The sequence below is a fragment of the Mustela nivalis genome (assembly GCF_964662115.1).
Source record: "Mustela nivalis genome assembly, chromosome: 2".
NCBI lineage: Eukaryota > Metazoa > Chordata > Mammalia > Carnivora > Mustelidae > Mustela > Mustela nivalis.
In genome coordinates, this window is record NC_139021.1 from 133,155,519 (window position 1) to 133,174,983 (window position 19,465).

Consider the following 19,465-nt stretch of genomic DNA (forward strand, 5'->3'; position numbering starts at 1 on the left):
TCCTGACACCCTTCACTGCGGGCATCTTAATTGATCTCATTGTTCTCCAGTCCCTTGAGACCTGAGACTCCAGCTGTGCTTAAACAGAACAAAATCTCTTTCAATTTCCCCACCATTTAAAAGAAAATTGAATATCTGCGGCCTGGGGAGGGTAAGAGGGAAGTGAAACACACAAACACACACACACACACACACACACACACACACACAGATGCGCGCATGTCACCCCAGTCCCCCCACAAGCTGGCCAGCCACGCCCTCCCACATTTGGGGTGTGTCCAGGCTGTACTTCCGGACCCCTTCTAGCTACTTTTTGGTTCATCTCCAGTTGTCGGGGCCAGTGCAGTGTGGTGCTGGAGGAAGCTGTGATTGACAGGTCTGAGTTCCTCTGTCTGTCAGGCCTCAGTGCTCCTGGGCTGTGTGTATCTCTTTAATCTAAATATCAATCCGTAAAACCAAAATGGCATGGGATGAGAGGTAGGACAGGCACTAAGGACAGATGGAGAGCACCCAGCCGGCTGCCGTCTGCCCGCCACCCCCCAGGGCTTCTGGAAGGAGCCCTTCATGGCAGGGCAGGTATGAGGATGGAGAGCTGCCCCTGCCCCCCACCCCTGCCCCTGCAGTGATCACCCTGGAGCTCGTTTAAGGTTTGATCATTTTTGGTCATTCAGTCACTCAGCTACTTGACTTTTGGCAAAGTGATGGAAAGCCCCCATCGCCTGTCAAGCCCTGAAACCCTCCCTCCTAGGTGCCTCCAGAATCCCCCATCCTTGACAAGAGCCGCTCCGTCACTGACCTTTGCCCCTTGACCAGAAACAGAGAGGTCAGGCCTTGTTAGTGGGAGAGGTCAGGCATGGGCCCTGGGTCAGCTAGCTAGTGAGCATCCAAGCCAGGATTCAAACCTGGGTCTGTCCGACTGGTCCCTCTCCTGTTTGCTGGTTTCCATCAGGTGCGACCCCGCACTGGGCCCAGGATGCAGGAGCTCTTCTGTTACCGGATGACCTTGAGCACATCCTAGCTTCCTGGACCTCGGTGTCCTCAACTATAAAACGAAGGGGTCATGCTGGATGCTCTCTAAGGCCCTCTGTGTTAACAGCGTGTGACCGCCTGCGCCCAGAGCCTGCGGTCCCCTGCACTCTGCCTGTCAGGGTCCCCCTTCGCAGGGCTAGCTGCTGATTGTTCCTGCTCAGGCAGTTGCTCACAGAACACCAGAGCAGAGAAAATGGACCCCCTGGGCCAAGGGACATTAGGTAGCTTTTAGAGTGGCCAAGGCAGAATGAGTTCATAAACGCAGTCAGCCAAATGCCCGCACAGAGTCCGCCTGTGCCCTGGGCTGGGAAGGTTATGGGCCCTGGGATGGGATGGTTTGGGCAGGACGGGCTCGGAGCAGCCCCCAAGGCCTCGGCCTGAGACTTGTCCCCAGAGCAGCTGGGGGAGAAAGGCAGAGGAGGTGGGGGCCCAGAGAAGTTTCGGGAGAAGTTAGGTGGAGACTATGCATTTGAGGTGGCTTATTCTTGCTGCATAATCCCTATCCCTGTAGGAGGAACCATGGCTGCTGTTCCCGCCAGCTGCTTTCTGGAGTGCATCAAAGTCCCTATGCCCATTGCGTCAATGTCTTTCAAACTTTCTTTTATGATAATCCATAATAAATACTACATCTAACTTCATACCCAGGACACACACACACATCCGTATCTAGAACAAAAACAGGACTTCCTGACCCCAGGTAATAGCACACTCTAATGTCATTTTCTAGATTTGGGGGCTTTTTTATGAGAACTTTTTAAGATTTACTCTCAGTAACTTTCAAATGTACCATGCAGTGACATTAACTATAATTGTCATGTTGTACATTACATCCTCTGAATTATTTATTTTATAACTAGAACTTCTTAGCTTTTGATCACCTTCCCCTGCTCTGCCCTCCTCCCACTCCCTACCTCCAGCAACCACGCCAGTCTAGTCTCTGTGTCTGTGAGCTGGGTCTTTTGTTCCACCTCTAAGTGAGATCATTCAGAGTTTGTCTTTCTCTGACTTATTTCCCTTTGCATAATGCCCTCAGGGTCCATCCTTGTCACAAATGGCAAGATTTCCTTCTTTTTCATGACCAGGTAATATTCCATCATAAACATACACCGCATTTTCCTTATTTATCCACCCGTGGGCGGACACCTGAGTTCCTTCGCTATGTGGACTGTTGCAAATAAAGCCGCAGTGAATGTGGGGGTGCATGTGTCTTTCCAAGTTAGTGTTTTCTTTTTGTTCTCAGACAAACACACAGACGTGAGATTGCCGGATCAGACGGTATTTCTAGGTTACGTTCAATGTGGGGGCAACCTCCATGTTGTTTTCCAGAGAAGCCACACCAGTTTATGTTCTCTCCAGAAGGGCACAGCGTTCCCTTTCCTCCACGTGCTCACCAGCATTTGTTTCTTATCTTGTCGACGACAGCCATTCTGATAGGCGGGAGGTGTGAGCTCGTGGTGGTTTTTGGATCTACATCTCCCTGCTGATCTGTGATGCTGAGCACTTTTGCACGGGTCTGTTGGCCATCCGGATGTCTTTTATGGAAGAATGTCTATTCAGGTCCTCCTCCCATTCTTTCGATCAGGCCTTTTTCTGCTGTTGAGTTTGCAGGAGTTCTCCATATATTTTGGATATTAACCCCTTATCAGATCTGTGAATTGCGCCTATTCTCTCCCACCCAGGAGGCTGCCTCTTCATTTTGTTGGTGGCTTCCCAGACTGTGCAGAAGCTTTGTAATCTGAGGTGGTCCTGTTTGTTTATTTTAGCTTTTGTTGCCTTTGCTTTTGGAGTCAGATCCAAAATGTCATCCCCATACCTACCACCTGTGTTTTCTTCTAGGAGTTTTATGGGTTTCAGGTCTTGCATTCAAGTCTTTCATCCGCTTTGAGTTAATTTTTGTGCATGGTATGAGGCAGTGGTCCAGTTTCGTTCTCTTGCGTGTGGCTGTCCAGTGCTCCCAGCATCATTCACTGGAGAGACTGTCTTTTCTCCATCAAGTATTCTTGGCTCCTTTGTCAAATATCAGTTGATCATATATGTGTGGGTTTTTTTCTGGGCTCTCTATTCTGTTCCGTTGGTCTATATGTCTGTTCTTAGGCTGGTGTCCTGCTGTTTCCCATTGCTATAGCTTTACTATACAGTTGGAAATCTGGGCACGTGATGCCTCCAGCTTTGTTCTTCATTGTCAAAATGACTTTGGATATGTGGGGCCTTTTGCGATTCCATGTAAGTCTTACGATTGTCCTATTTCTTGGGTGGGGGATGCCACTGGAATTTTGATAGAGATTACATGGAATCCATAGATTGCTTTGGGTAGTGAGGACATTTTAACAATAGTCATTCTTCCAACCCATTAGCACAGAGTGCCTTTCCGTTTGTGTCTTCTTCAACTTCTTCCATCATGTCTTACAGTTTTCAATTTAGTATGTTCTATTTTATTCCACCAGATTTCATTTTTAAAACACTAGTCATGACCCACTCAATTGATTTCATGACTAACTAATGCAAGTTTGAACATCTCTAGGAGAAGCCTCGTCTACTTTACTATGCAATGATGATGATGATGTTTTGGTATTATCTCGTGTTCCTCAAGTGCTCACTACAGGAGGCAGGGTGGTGAAGACCCTAAGTCCCAGACTTAAACCACCCAAGTTTATCCTGATTCTGCTATTTCTGAGCTATTTGGCTTTGAATATATTACTTGTATCAGCAATGATCCAATACAGCTACCAGTCACAGATACTCCCCCAAATGGTTTCTTAAACAAGATCAAAGTGAATTTCTCTCCCATGCAAAAAGAATTTAGAGGTGAGCAGCCTTGGGTGGCTCCTGTAAGCTCTCTTCTCCACCCCATTTCTAAGATTTGGCCTTCATCTTCTTGGTCCAAAGTGGTTGCTAGTGCTCCGGCCATCACATCCACATTCTAAGCTGCAGAATGAAGGACACAAAGAAGGGTACTTTCCTTCCCTTTTGAGAAGACTTCCTAGAAATATCTTGCAGACTTTTGCTTTCACCTCCTTAGCCAGAACTTAGTTATATGGTCGTGCTTATCTACAAAGGAAGCTGGCCAATCTAGTATTTTAGGCAGATAGTGTTATACCACCTAAAAATAATAATTTTTGTTCATTTGAAAAAGAGATCATGGATGTTGAGTCTCTGCTAAATAACCTTTCATGTGCCTCAGCTTTCTTTTCTGGAAAATGGTAATGAGGTTCGTTCCTTATGAATTTGTTGTGGGACTTCAATGAGATAATATACATAAAGCACTTAGCCCAGTGCCTGACACAGAACAGGTGTTAAACAAATGACAGGTACTCTTATCACATGTCCGGCACTGAGCTCAGCAACTATGTTTGTTACCTTGTTGAATCCCCATGACACCCTGGTGAGGTAGAAATTAGCCTCCCCGTTTTAGAAATGAGAGCGTTGAGATTCAGAGAAGTTGGGTGTTTGCCTGAGGCCGTACCTGTGGAAGGAGCAGAGCTAAGGCATGAACACTTGTTTCTTGAATGCCAATGTCCTTTCCCTTCACCATGAACTAACACAGCCTCCTCACAGAAACCGAATCCCTTCCTGGCCCAGAGGTATGACAAGATACATGCTGAGCTTGGTCAGCCAATGTCGAAGCTGAATCCAAGGCCAGGACTCCCTCTACCGGCTCAGCCACCTGTAACTGGTACTCCCTACCCAGAGGAGAAACAGGACTAGGATAAAAGATCCCTCAATGCTCCCCTTGTAACAAGACCAGTAAACTTCAGGTCTGGAAGATAAAGGTCTTCAGCTTATTGAATGACCCCGGGCAAGCCCCTTTTCTGTACAAGCCTCAGCTTCTTCATCTGCAAAATGGAGGGAATGCTGCTCATCCCTTTCCCTGTTCTGGGGACATTGTTAGATCAGTGTGATCAGCATATTTTGAACATCTTGGGAAATAAGTCTTTGTAAAGAAGATAGGCTGCTTTCCTATGAAGGAGCTTCCCCCTGTGAAAACATTCTGACTCCTGGAGGTGAGGTGGGCAGGGGAGAGAGGGAACCCAAATGTCTGTGAGTGGGGGCTGCTTCTCAGGCACTCACTGAATGTGACCATCTTGCCATCAAGCCCCGGGCTGAACCGGCCCAGGTGAGTGAGGGCTAGGGCTGCAGGCCTCTGCTGGTCTCAGATCACAGGTGATTTATAGTTCCTGTGTCGGACTTTGACCTTAATTTCTTCTGTCGTTGTGGGGCTGTAAAATTCATTAGGGACCCGCAGGCGGAGTGATGGAGATGTCAGGCGGGCAATCATGTGGGTATTTAATCTATCAGATGTGTGGCTTGCCATTTAGGGAGACAACAAGAGAATGTGGAATCAATACGGTTCATTAGCGAGCAGCACATGCTGGCCCAATCAGGGCCCGCCAATGGCAGCAGGCATGGGGGGCGTGCCACCTGGGCTCTGAGTCACCTTGGGGTGAGGACACGTCCTGGCGCATGGATGGGACCAGCCCCTGCCCAGGTACCTCTCCCTGCCTTCTCCAGAGACCTGGGGCTGCCTGTTGCGTTCCATGGATCCCACGGGGGCAAGGGAGGAGAGGGTCAGCGGGAGGGCAGGGGTGTAGCAAACTCGAGTAATGGGGGAGCCATGGTTTGACTGCACCCCCCAGGGGGCTGATTAGACTGTCTTTTTTCCCTCCTTCCATCTCCTCTGCACAGAAGGTCTCTCTTAACTGAGCCTCAGCCCCGGTGTCTGGCCCCACATCTCTCTGGTACCCTCCTCTTCTACTACAGAATCCCAGCTTGATAACTGGCCCCAGAGAGGCCCTGCATCCCTTCTGATTGTGAATGTCTCGTTCACCCCAGAGCAGCCAGCTACCCTCTCTCCTACACCTCCAGAAAATGGCTTTCTGTATCCGTTTTCCTTGTTCATGGTCAGATGTGATTTTTTTTGAAGTCACTTCGTTGAGTCGTCCTCAAACCCAAGGGCATAGGAAATGGACGGCAATGTAGAAGGGTCAGGAACTGAATTTTTTTCCCTTTTTGTTTTGTGTGTGTGAATGCCAGAGAGAGGAGGGTTCAAATCCCAGCTTTGCCAGGAACCGGCTGTGGGATCCTAAGCCTCTGGCAGCTGTGAGGACAGGGACAGACTGTCTGGCTCACCGCGTGTGTCCAGCCCGCAGCCTGTGTCTGAGACCTGGCTCACCCAGACACGGACCCTGAGACAGGCCTCACAGGCAGGCAGTTTACTTGGGAGAGGCGGCCCCAGGTAACTCGGGGCTGGGAAGTGAGATGAGGTCACGGACAGGGGCTCTGTGAAGCCACTTACCCTGGGGGGCTACTGAAGCTCTGTCCACTGAGACCTCCGAGGGCAGAGGTGAGCCAGTCCACCTCATAGCCGGGAGGCTGGGCTACTGATTCATCAACTCCAGTCCCCACTGAGGGAGGTCAGCTTCTGGGGATGTGGGTACCCCAACATGCCAGCTGCTTCCTTGAGAGAGAAGCCTGCAGGCCAAGAGAGGCCCAGGTCCTGTTGGTAAAGCAGCCTCTTCCATGCGGAGGTGAGCAGCAAGGGGCTATGTGTGGTGCTGGAAGCTTCCACCAGCTGAGCACTTTCCACATCCGTGGAACAAGGGTGGCATCATACTCATCTCACAGAGCAGGAATGGGAATAGAATGTGGACAAGACCAGGCTGAGCTGCTGTGACTGGTTTTTTAGTTATTATCAGCTGAAACCGCTTCGTCTGTAAAATGGGACTGTGCTCCCCATCTCGCTGGTGGGTTTAAGGATTCAGGACGAATTGTGTCAAGTTCTTCATGCAGTGCCAGGCCCACGGGCTGGCGATGCTCGGCAAGGCGGTGATCTCGGTTATCCCTGTGCCTCTGTCAGTCGGGGGGCCTCCATCTCCTTAGATGCTGGCTCCCGCATCTTCCCAGCAGGAGGCCCAAGGCCCCCCAGGCCTGCCCAGGCCCTGGTTGCCAGCAGCGGCCTGCCGCGCTGACGGCCTCTGACATCCCGTAATTGCTTTCCCGGGGAGACTCCTTTAAGCACAGAACTGCTGGCCAGAGCAATTTGCTCCCCATCAATTTTTATTTCCAGGTTTTAAAATAAAGAGAATAAAGAAGGGGGTGGTGGAACCCGAGAACAACAGAGTGTCTGCAAGAACAAACAAGCCGGGCACCCCTCGCACCCCGAGAGCCCCGGTCAGCCCCATCCTCATCCTCCTCCCGCTGCCGCAGGTGACAGACGCCTTCCTACCTGGGGCCAGGGACCAGGAGGAGGGCTCCTGCAGGGCTGTGTCCCTTCCACCTGCCCCTGGCCTACAGAGGGCCCAGAGTGGTTAGAATTGGGGGTAGAAAAACTAATGCCCACTCCCCTGGAAGCCATTCCCCCTTCCAGGCACTGATCTAAGCGCCTTATATGCAACACCTGCTTTAATCCTCAAGACGACCCCGAGAGGCAGGTACTGTTATCAGGCTCATTTTACAGATGCTCAAGCTGAGGCTTAGAAACCTGTTTCTGTGATGGTTCTTCCTTCTCTGTCCTTCCTTTTCCTTCTCTCCTCCTGTCCTCCCCCTTTCTTCCTCCTCTCTTTCTCCTTCTCACCACCCTACCCCAACTCTGTCATATCCTTCTGGCTGCTCAGAAGTACATCTGCTCAGGACCAGGGATTCCTGGCTTGTCACTGGTAGGAAGGACCTTGTCACATATAATTTCTTCACTCTGCTACGGTTTGTGGTGGGCCGCAGGGTGTGTGTCAGAACAGGATAGGTCGGGCCCTCAGAAAGATTTCAGTCTATGGGAGGAGATAGCCGGTGAACGCTCACCCCAATGTTCCTGCCAAAACCAGGCCCTTCCCACCGCATCCGGCTAGGCCATGAGCCTGACCCGTCTGCCCCAGCTGAGTCCTGCCCGTTCCCAGCATGGCCCTGACCACCCCAGTCCAAGCCCATGGCCTCTCCCCACTACTGGCCACCGTGACCCCCCCAGCTTCTAGCGCACGCAGCAGCAAGTGGGCAGCTGAGTGAGCTTTTCCAGATGTCACCGGGTCCTGTTAGCTGAACCCTTGGGGGTGAGAAGGAACACTGCTGGCCCAGGGCAGTGCAGTGCAAGGGTTATGAGGCAGGCACGAGGCTGTCGTGGCAGGAGCCTGAAGACCAGGTGGCAGGAACAGAGCAATCCAGACATGGCTTGGAGGGGAGGTCGGGGGCCGGAGACTGGCCGTCCCCAGGGTCATGGAAGACAGTTTGGATTTTGTCTTCAGTGCCCTGGGAGCCTTCTAAACTGGCCTGTGGGTTCTCCTTACATCAGTCTGGCTCCCGACCGAGGACGGGCTGCTGGTGCCAGAGTGAAAGAGGCAGACGGGTCGGGAGGCCCTGAAGCCCACTGTCTCACGTGGGGTCCCGCAGCCAGATGGTTGCAGCAGAAGCTGGACCAGAACCCAGATCACACGCTGCCATTTTGTTGGTATTCTCATGAGTCCTTAACCCAAATCCTTCGTGAGTCCCTTGGCGCCTGGTCTTGTACGGTGCCTCCCGGGGAGAAGCGCATTCTGAGCCTCGAGGCACAGAGAGGCTTAAACGTGACGTGTACAACACCTGGTTGTCAGTGGCTGCGAGGAAGACAGTGTTGAGAGATCCTCAGGACCTCTGTGCGTCACCACCATGGTAAGGCAGTCTGCCGTGGGCGTGCGTCAAGGAGTTTGCAGCTGTCCATCCCCCTCCATAATGGGACAGAAGGGAGGAAAGGCCCCCCTCCCTTTCCCCACCTCAAGCTGGGTCCTCCCTTTGGTGACTCCACCCCCCCCCCAAGAGGGACTCCACTGTCCCCTGTGCTCTGAGCCTCTGTCCCCACGCCCAGGCTCCCCAGGGGCACCTTCTTGTCCTAAGACCTCCTATATGCCCAGAAAGCCACGAGCGGGACCCAGGAGCTTTCCTAAATATATTTTTCTTCCTAGGCTCCACGGTATCCCCAAGATCTCTCCTGCACCCTATTGTTCACTCCCTGGTGCAACTACCCACCTGGTCACACTCCCTTCTCATCGCCTACACAGCATTTTCCCTAGAGCCACTAGCATTTCCTCTCCTCTGGGGAGCATGACCATCCCCTTGGCCAGGACTCCTGTGAAAGTGCTCAGAGCAGCAAAGTCCAGCCAAACCTTTCTGCCCACCTAGCACCTGCCACACACTCACCCATCAGCCCCAGCTTCCTTCTTGGGGGACGAGCAAAACTGAATAACACCCAGCGTTTCCCCAGAAGTGTGGGACAGACTAAATACTTCCTGGCCTTTGGCTTCTGCCTCGTATCCTAGAAAGAACCAGAAATCCTCTCACAGAGCGCCATGGGAGGGAGCGCGGTAGTGCGGGAGAGGGCCAGGCCTCATGGGCCTGATCCGGCCAAGTGGAGGTCACCTGGCCTCTGGGCTCCTGGCTTCCTTCCACGGAGTCCCTCCTGCTTTCCACTGGCCACACCAGCCTCCCAGAGCTTGCAAGAAGAGCAGTTAATCTCCCATAGTTTAAGGAGTTATTCAGAGAGGCTCAGCGAATGATGAATGTGGAAAGCATTACCAGCAAAGCACAGGGGCTCCGTGGAGCTGTTTAAAAATGCATTCTCCCATGTAAATTTCTGCTCCATCAATCCTTATGACATGTCAAACATTGCTATTGTTTCCTGAACAAATTGTACCGTGTGCCCTTCTCTGCAGATATGTGCACGGGAGCAGAACTGCTCGCCGGCACCCGCCGCCTGCCACCATTGCCGGGACCCAGGGCTGCTGGGGAGGCAGCTGGGCCCGCCTTGCTTCAGAGCAGAAGCCCCGTGCGGGGTGTCTGGGCGAGCATGCGTGACCGGGGTGCGGGCGCTGGCGCGGAGTGATTGAGTGAGTGCCTGCTGCCAGCCCACAGGGAAGGGCACACAGGTGGCGGGGAAGGGGTGTGGAGGGGCCACAGGGGCTGTAACTAGGGTGCGGGGCGGGGAGGGGGGGTTGGTGCAAGTGTGTGAGATTGTGTGTGGGACGGGTTTCACCTGGGCCAGACAGAGAGGAAAATCTCTATGGGAGGCAGGAGAACAGGCATATTTGGGAGGCTGTCGGAGTCACAGGGAAAGGAAGAGAGACAGGGTGTGTGTATGTGTGGTGTGTGTGTGTGTGTGTGAGAGAGAGAGGGAGGGAGGGAGGGGTGGGGAAGCGTGAGGACACAGGAGGAGAGAGGATACAAGGACAGGACATTCAGGCTACAGAGAAGGGTAGACAGGCTGTTTGAAACCGTGAGAGGAGGGCGTCTGTCCCTAGGGCGGGATCAGCGCTGTCGGAATAGGGCAGCTCCCGGGGCGCCTGGGGGGCTCAGTGGGTTAAAGCCTCTGCCTTCGGCTCAGGTCATGATCCTGGGGTCCTGGGATGGAGCCCCGCATTGGGTTCTCTGCTCAGCAGGGAGCCTGCTTTCTCCTCTCTCTGCCTGCCTCTCTGCCTACTTGTAATCTCCATCTGTCAAATAAGTAAATAATATCTTTAAAAAAAAAAAAAAAAAAACCAAGAATATGGCAGCTCCCAGTGTGTGGCAGTTCAGAGGGAGACCCTGGAGAAGGCCAGAGCAGGCAGGAGTCAGCTTGGAGCCTAAGGCCCAGCGTCCGTGATGGGCCTCTGCAAGGCTATTAAGAGGGACAGTAGAGAGGTGTAGACGTATGTGATGGGAGCAGTGTGTCGGCAGGACAGGCCCTTGGCCCAGAACAAAGGAATGGAAGAGGGTGGGAGATGGTGACCGCTCATCGTGAAAATAGGCTGGGTCAGAAAGGAGCCCTTAGGACGGGCCCAGGAGAGGGCAGGACCTGACCACTTGTGAAGCGGTGGGGTCCTGGGAGTGAGTGTGAGAGGCTGTGATGAGCTGGGCTGGGCACAGAGCCCCGGCATGCAAGTTAAAGGGAGCGCTGTATCCGGGGGTGCCGGGTGAAGAGATCTGGGTGTGTTGGGAAGGGTGCCCACAGCCGGTTAGGCTGCCCTAACTTTAGCAGATGACAGCCTCTCCCAGTCTAGGTCCTGAGCCACATGCACATACCAAGACCAAGCTTGGCCAGGGGTGGGGGTTCTTATTTGAGGGCCAAGGGTCTTGGCTGAGGGTCTGCCTCCTGGGAAACCACAGCCAGACACCCCTGCTTCCTCTGCTAATGGGCATGGCCAGAGGTGCCAGAGCCTACCCCTTCCAGGCAGAGGCTGGGGCAGAGCCATTATGGCTAGAAGGAGACTACCTGTGGGGACCCATCTGGCTTCTAGAGGGGAAGGACAGTGACCTGGTAGAGGCACCCTTGATCTCATGGCCGAATTCTTCCTGAACCCCTAGCCACACCTACAGGGGCAGGTGGGGAGGGGAGTGGTTACTAGCACAGGTGAGCTCATATCTTGTACTATAGTCATTTGACCTTGAACAAGTTGATTGACCTCTCTAAGCCTCAGTTCCATCTGTAAAATGGGGATAATGTTGGTTCTAGTCCCCCTACCACCAGGGTAGGGCTGTCAGGAAGATGGAATGAAGTAAGGTGGGGGAGACGCTGGGCACAGTGTATTGTTCACAGATGTACTCAAAGGGAGATGGCACGGGGCACCATCTTACCCTCCCTTTGCCCCATAGCCAAGAAAGGATGGGCATTTCTGACTCAGACCTGGCCAGTCTGGAAATCTGGCCATTTCCCCGCTGTAGGCTCACCTTGTCTTAACCTTTGGAATTTCCCCCACCATGTGTATTTATTTTTTTCCTTTTTGTCAGCAGAAGAAAATTACACTTCTGCCAGTATTGTCCATCACAGAAATAAGCACTCGCAATGCAATTATAAAGGCCCAAATGAGGGAATTAGTTTTGCTGGTAATGCCAGTGTTGGGGAGAATCAGAGGAGATGTCTTATAAATCAGGCTCTGGACAGCAGCCAGTCCCGGCCCCACCCTCTCCCCGTGTGCCAGTGGTGGGGACAGCTGCTGACTCTGCCTGGGGGCCCCTCTTCCTAGACTGCCCACAATGGTGCTGGAGAAGGCCGGCGCTCAGAGCTGTCTCTGAACGCTGTGCCAGGGGTCGGGCACTTCTCCCCGGGAGCTCCCAAGGGCTTCTCAGTGTCCGGCCAGTGACTGTCCCATAGACACCAAACACACTCATTAGTCTAAAATTACTAAAATTACCAAATTTTTTTTTAAAGATTTTATTTATTTATTTGACAGACAGAGATCACAAGTAGGCAGAGAGAGAGAGAGACGGAAGCAGGCTTCCTGCGGAGCAGGGAGCCCGATGTGGGGCTCGATCCCAGGACCCTGAGATCATGACCCGAGCCGAAGGCAGCAGCCCAAACCACTGAGCCACCCAGGCGCCCCTAAAATTACCAAATTTTTAAATTACTAAAAAACACACTCATTAGTGTAAAATAACCCCAACGCCCGCTAACCCCTTTTCTGCTTTATTCTCATCAGAGTGGTTAGCATTGTCTGAAATTACGTTCTGTAGTAATTTCTCCCCTGCATTTTCGTCGTCTTCCCTTCCCATCCGTAAGTCACATTCCAGCAAGGGCATTGGCGTCCGTGTAGCTGTGACTCCAGTGCCTGGTGTAATCACTGGCATGGGAAGAGCCCAGAAAATACTTACTGACTACACGACTAAGGGTCTGGTCATTGTCTTCACGAAGGTTCTCTCCATGGTGTGCCAGGTATCCTCCAGCTCGCCCTCTAGACCCACTCTGCCCCTTCCCACATGCTCTGCGCATGTCCCTGTTCGGAGCACAACAGAGGACACAAACATGAGTAAGATACGGACTTTTCTGTCAAGGGGCAGACGCGGTGCATACACGGGCAGTTTTCAGAAATGGCAAATTTATACTCCATATTCCAAAAGAGGTACAGCCAAGGGCTCCCGGGTCAGGAACAGTGAACCATCAGGGAGCTCCTTCAGTGATCAAGCATTTGGGGTGGGTCCTGAGGGCTAGGTTGGTTTGGATGGCAGTTACAGAATGAAGGGGTGTGGTGCAATCAGGTCGTCAGAACCCAGAACAGCCCAGAGCATCATGGAGAGGTGGGTATAAGAGTGCTGAAGCTGGGGGCACCTGGGTGGCTTATTCGTTAAGCGTCTGTCTTTGGCTTGGGTCATGGTCCTGGGATTGAGTGTCGTGTCGGGCTCCTTGCTTGGCGGAAAGCCTGCGTCACCCTCTCCCACTCCCCCTGTTTGTGTTCCCTCTCTCGCTGTGTGTCTCTCAGATAAATAAAAATCTTTAATTTAAAAAAAAAAAAAAAGAGTTCCAAAGCTAGCCAGGCCTTGACACAAGGGTGCTGGTCTGGATTTAATTTGGCAACAATGGGGAGCCACTGAAGGTTTTTGAGCAGAAGAAGATCATGTCAGCCATTGTTTTTGACTTCTGGCCCTTGGGTAGGCATAAAGCATACCAGCGTGTATCTGGGGGTAAGATTCTAGCCCTGGGGGATGCTAGTGGGTATGCAGAGACATCAGACGGGAGTTCTAGAACCCTGGTTTAGCATTTCTTAGAATTCCCAGGGTACGGTATGAGAGCCGGCCATCCGGGCCTCCCCTCTGCTGTCTCGGCAAACATGCTGCCATCCCCCAGCACTAGAATCTAACCCACAGGCACACACAGGTACACTTCACTGCTTACCAAGACTGGTTCTAAAGGACCCAGGGGCAAGAAGCCAACACCAATGGCTAACACAGCAGGAGAGAGGGTGTTGCTGGCACGAGGAGTACATGTGGCCTCTGTGCAGATCCTGGTTACTCCCCAGCCCCTCCTTCCTAAAGCAGGCCCAAGGGTCGCTGTTTGGCACAGGATGTGTTTCAGGTGCGCAGGCACAAAGCAGGGCTTGGGAAGGAAGCTGATTGAAAAGTGCATGAGAAAGGGGCTGAGGGGGCAGGCCCCAGCAGCGCCCTCCACTGGGCCAGCCAGCATGGCAGAGCTGCACCTCGGCTGCCACGGGACCCAGAGGTGCTAAATGGTTTTAAGACACAGATGTGGAGGCCACCTCTGCCACTTAGCAGTGGAGAGCCCTTGGGCACCTTTCCTAAGGAAGATCCTGTCTGCTTCCTCGTTTGGTAAAGGCAAGGAGCAGGGGTGGTAGCAGTACCCAGCTCACAGGGCTGGGCTGGAATGAAATCCATGGGCAGGAATGCATCTGCGTGGATGTAGAGGTCACTGTGGAGGACAGAGATCGTGAGCACCCCCCCAACCTGTGCCGGCGCCATGATCCCACCATGTCCCCCAGGGAGCCAGAGCCGGGAGGGAGGAAATACAGCCACTGACAGCTTCCTCTCTGCTGCATCTTCAGGGCTGGGAGTCTTTCCTGAAGGGCGGAGCCCAAACCCAGCCTTGGAGAGCCAAGAAGGACAGAAAGGGGTGAGCCAGACAGGAGAGGAAGGAAGTGGTCCAGGCAGAGGGGAGCAGATGGGCTGTGCCAGTCTGGGCCAGAGCCGCACGTGGTCTGGCCTGGGTCAGCGACGAGGCTGGAGCCGGCAGCAGGAGCCCGGAGGGCAGGGCCACGAGTGTGTGTGGAGGAGAAGGGACGGTCCCCTCAGGACCCTGGGGAGCCCAGAAGGGCCTTCGGCAGGGCTGCCGAGTGATGGGGTTTGCTGTCTCCTCCCAAGCACGGAGCACTTGACCCAGGCCCCCTGCTGCGGGCACTGGCCTGAGCACCCTGGCGGGGCCCTCTCTGTGGGGGCCAGCTGCCCCCGTCATGGCAGGGCCCCAGAAGCAGCTTTTCATCTTCTTCTGATTCTGCTTCATGTATTTGAAAGATGGAAGTTCTCCCTCTCCTCTTCGCTGGGCATACATATTTCATACGGTCATTAGACGGCGGCACTAAAGGACTCACAAATCTTCCCCGGTCAGCATCAGCAGCGTGGGTGGGCAGCGGGAGGCCCCGGGGGAAGGGGTCACTCTGGGAGCCATGGCAGTGCCCGGCCCACCAGGGGAAGATGCGGGAATGGGGGTTGGGGGCTTGGAGGCCAGAGTCTGCCCAGGGAGAGGAGACCAGCCCATCTTGTCACCCAGTTTCCCTGGGCCTCAGCTGTGAAAGGGCTGGACAAGGGGGACCTCTGGGTTCCTTCCTGCCCTACCAGTCTGAGTGCCATTCCACAGGGCACCCAGCTAGGAAGGGCTTTGTCCCTAGGGCCAGAAACTGCCCCCTTGTGATTTGATGGGGCCCTCGGTTCCTGCATAGTCTAGCCCTCTCTTCCTCCCCTCCACACGTCCTAGCTGCTCTCTCGGGTCCCTGGCCCCTTTTCTCAGCCCCTTTCGCTCCCTCCCCTTTGAATCCCTCTCTTCCCTGGCTTTGTCCCAGCTCTCCACCCCCTTCTTGCTAAAACTTGTTCATTCCTTTTCCAAGCATTCCTTCAGCAGCTGCTCTGTGCCCGGCACTGGGTGCTGGGAGGGAGCCCAGCAGGTGTGACTTTGCCTGTGTTGCTCCCCCAGACCCTTTCCTCTGACCCACCATGATGCTGAGGCCTGAAGGGGGGGACATTTGGTCACACAGTGATCTGACTGTTGGCACTATATTGGAACTGGGGTCTCTAGGCCACACTGACACCTCACCAAGGGGCCTGAGGGCATCACCAGGCCAAGCCCCACTTCCAGTAGTTGACTACAGCCACACATGGTGATGATGATCGGTGGGGCAAAAGGGAACTTCGGGGCTCCTCCCTGCTTCTCTGGTCCCTGGAAGGAGAGGAGGGAGGCAGGCTTACCCTGAGGAGTTTTGTCCAGGTTCTTCTGAGAGCAAGCTCCCTTCCCCGTTCAGAGCAGTAACACATGGAGGCCAAGGGCATGGCAAGACAGCACTGGCTTCAAATCCCTGCGAAGCCTTGGGGGAGTTCTTTACCTTCTCTGTGCCTCAGTTTCCTTGTCTGTGAATTGGAGGCCGTGCTGATAAAAGGACCTACGTCGCAGGGTGATTACGAAAATGTGGGACAAGTGCAAGGTGCTCCGTAAATGATGGTTGTGGTGAGGAGTGGCTCAGAGAGAGGGTCTGTCCGGGAAGCAGTCCTGTGTAGGAGGGTGGTTTCCATGGCTCAACGTCGTCTTTGTCCCTTATTCGACACGCATCCCTGAGAACCTGTGCTGTGCTCGGAGCCTGACCGAGCAGAAGGCCTCACACAGTCTTCCAGAATGCAGACAGTGGGCACGTTGAATGGGACTTGGGCACAAGAGGCTGCCCCTAGCCCCAGAAATGGCCTCTTTCTGGGTAACCAGGTTTCCTAGATAACCGAGTTCTGAACCCTTTGGGTCTAAACATTTTTTTTTCACTTGGATCATTTGGTGTAGAAATACATTTTCACTCTTCTGCCTTCTTTGACTAAGGATACTGAACACAGATTTTTCTCAAACATTCAGGTCTATCATAAAGAACATGGAATTCGATAGATTTCACAGAATCCAGGAACTTGCAGGAGAACCTCAAAAAATACGTGATACAAAGATATGGAGGGCGGGGAAAATAGAGGTTGGTAAGAGGGTGTCAACTTTCAGCTGTAAGATGAATGGCGTCTGAGGAGCTAACGTATAAGATGATGACCACGGTTGATAACGCTGTATTGTAGAACTGAAATTTGCTAAGAGAGTAGAACTTCGTGTTCTCACAAAAAAAAAAAAAAAATGGTAAGTAAGGGAGGTGATGGATGTGTTAATTAACTCAGTGGGGGACATCCTTTTATAGTGAACATGTATATCAAATCATCAAGTTGTACACTTCAGATGTGTTACCATTTTATTTGTCTATTATACCTCACTAAAGCTAAAATAAAAGTAATGAAACATTTTCATTAGCAGAATCTCTGTCCAATCACAGTCTTATCGAGAAGCCCCAAATGTAAGGCAGAAAGGTCAGCCCAAGGCCTTTGCTCCTGGCATCTGGTAGCAGCAGCAGGCTGCCCGGCTCCAGGGCAGTGAGTTGCCTGGGAACGGAGCAGAGTCCCAGTGCCTGGCACACAGTGCGTGCTTAATAGGGAATAGACAGTGGGGCACCTGAGTGGCCCAGTGGGTTAAGCCTCTGCCTTCAGCTCAATCATGGTCTCAGGGTCCTGGGATCAAGCCCCGCATCAGGCTCTCTGCTCAGCAGGGAGCCTGCTTCCCCCCTCTCTCTCTGCCTGCCTCTTTGCTTACTTGTGATCTCTCTGTCAAATGAATAAATAAAATCTTAAAAAAAAAAATAGGGAACGGACGACTGAATGAATGGTGTCATTTCACCTATAATATGGACTAGTATAGAAGAGGACTCGGTGGAACGAGAATGAGGCAAAAGCCAGAAGTCCCACCCCCAAAGCCAAACCTCTGCTGAAACCACGGGCCGGCTATGGACATTTCCCGGGGAGATCAGGAGCCTTGCTGGGGCTGGCAGCAATGACTTCTTGTTCTGACCTTTGCAGGCAACAGACAATGACGTGGGCACCTTCGGCGAAGTCAACTACTTCTTCAGCGATGACCCTGACCGGTAAGACCCTGCCCCAGCGCCCCCCACGCCATGCTACCCCAGCAGTGGCACTCCACTATTCACAAGGTTCTGGAAACTTCTCAGTGCCCAGGGAGGCCAGGGAGGGTGCAGTGCCGCCATGGCTAATGCACTGAGCAGGGAGTCAGAACCCATGGGAGTCCCTGCCAGCATGGCCGTCGCCGTGGCACAGTCGTGGCCAAATCCTCTAAACACTCAGAGGGATGGTCTTTCTGACCCTCGAAAGACAGCCTTTGGCTTTGGGAATGAAGCAGCTCAGGAACACGAGTGACAGCACCCAGCGAAGGCCGTAGCAGCCGCAGCTCCCATCTGGGAACCCTTGCTGTGTACTGCTCGGGGCCCAGAGCTTTCCACACGTGATCCAACCTCATCCCCCCAAGTGCTGGAGGAACTCAGCACCAGGCACTGTTAGCGTCTGTGCTTTGCAGAGGCAGAAACTCAGAGAGGCTGAGACATTTGCCCAAAGTCACACAGCTGGTAAGCTCTAGGGCCTGGCATCTGCATGTGGTCTTCACCACTGGGATACATGGCCTCCAGCAAGAGGGGGCCCGCCACATCCCTCAGCCCCTGGAGGAGATGGGGGGTGACTCACCTCACCACCAGGCTGCTGTCAGCCTCGTCCTGTCACCCACCGTGGCTTTGGGCCATCTCTTTCCTCATCCTTAGTTAAGCAGAAGGGGAAACCCTCTCGTTTTTAATGATCAAAACCAAGTGGAAGTTAGAGAGCAGGTCTGAGGCATCTGGACGCTCGGCAGGATGAGGAAGACAGGCTGTCAGCTTGCGGTCCGGCCCTGGCTGGCTGCGGGGGCGCTCAGGAAGAGACAGATTGTTAGCGGTCCGGCCTTGCTCTGCCGCTCTGGGTGGAGCCTCACCAGGGCAGGAAGGAGCCAGCAGCAGGAAGCATGCACAGGGCATCTCTGTCCCTCTGGGCCCCCGTGTCCACATGGCCTCGTGCTGGTCAACTTGGGTTTCCTCATCCCTTCCCGTCTTCTTCCCTGGTCCTGGAGCCAGGACCTTCTGGGCTCAGAGGACCAGATCTGGGCATACAGGTGCCAACTTCCGACTCAAGGGAGGCTCCCGAGGGACTGTTTAGAGGAGGAGGCTAGGGGGATGGTCTCGCTGGACCTCGCTTCTCCCCAGGAGACACGTACCAGGCTCTTAGCCAGGGCTCCACGCTGGGGCAGAAGAGAAGGGCTCTCTCCTGAGAAATGACCCACGACCCCTCCCCTAGCTGGATGCTTTGCCACCCGCCTAGAACATTTAGGGGCCAAAGCATCTGGAACGGCAGCATTTCTGACCGTCCTTGTTCTCCAGCGTCTGAACGTGGACAGTAGGCAGAAACTCCTGTTCACGCAGGAGGAGGGTCGTTCTGCCGAGTTCCCTCCGACGAAATCAACCTGCTCCTGCCCTTTCAGTACCGGGCTATTCCCCACCCCCGTGTGGTCCTCACCCCTGCCCCCCACCTCCCACCCCACTCCGCATTAGACACAGACACTCCTCTGAGTCAGGGCTAGTGAAGAGAGGGCAGACTTCTGACTTTATTTCTGTGTATGCCCTCGGGCAAGGACAGGCTGGTAAATACAGGCCTTACCTCTGAGCTGCTTGACTTTACGCCTGGACCCCTTTCTCTCCCACCGTCCCTCCTGACACAGGTTCTCTCTGGACAAGGACACCGGACTCATCATGCTCATTGCCAGACTGGACTACGAGCTCATCCAGCGCTTCACCTTGACAATCATCGCCCGGGATGGGGGTGGCGAGGAGACCACAGGCCGGGTCAGGATCAACGTGTTGGATGTCAACGACAACGTGCCTACCTTCCAGAAGGATGCCTATGTGGGGGCCCTGAGGGAGAACGAGCCTTCTGTCACCCAGCTGGTGCGGCTCCGGGTAAGAGCCCAGAGCGTCCTGCCACCCAGCCCCCCTCCTGTCCTCCCCCTCGGCAGCCTCGGCCTGCCCACCGCCCTGTGGAAGCTGCTGCGAGAGACGCCAACCCGCCA

At 53.7% G+C, this 19,465-nt stretch overlaps 1 protein-coding gene across 2 annotated transcripts in view; it reads left to right on the forward strand.

Moving 5' to 3' along the window:
• Nucleotides 1-19,465, forward strand: part of CDH23 (cadherin related 23) — a 396,562-nt gene that overhangs the window by 247,778 nt on the left and 129,319 nt on the right. For both annotated transcript variants that reach the window (XM_082715700.1, XM_082715699.1), the window contains exons 14-15: nt 17,383-17,447; nt 19,118-19,355. In XM_082715700.1, the coding sequence (XP_082571826.1) occupies nt 17,383-17,447; nt 19,118-19,355 (303 nt within the window). The remainder of the gene's footprint in view (nt 1-17,382; nt 17,448-19,117; nt 19,356-19,465) is intronic.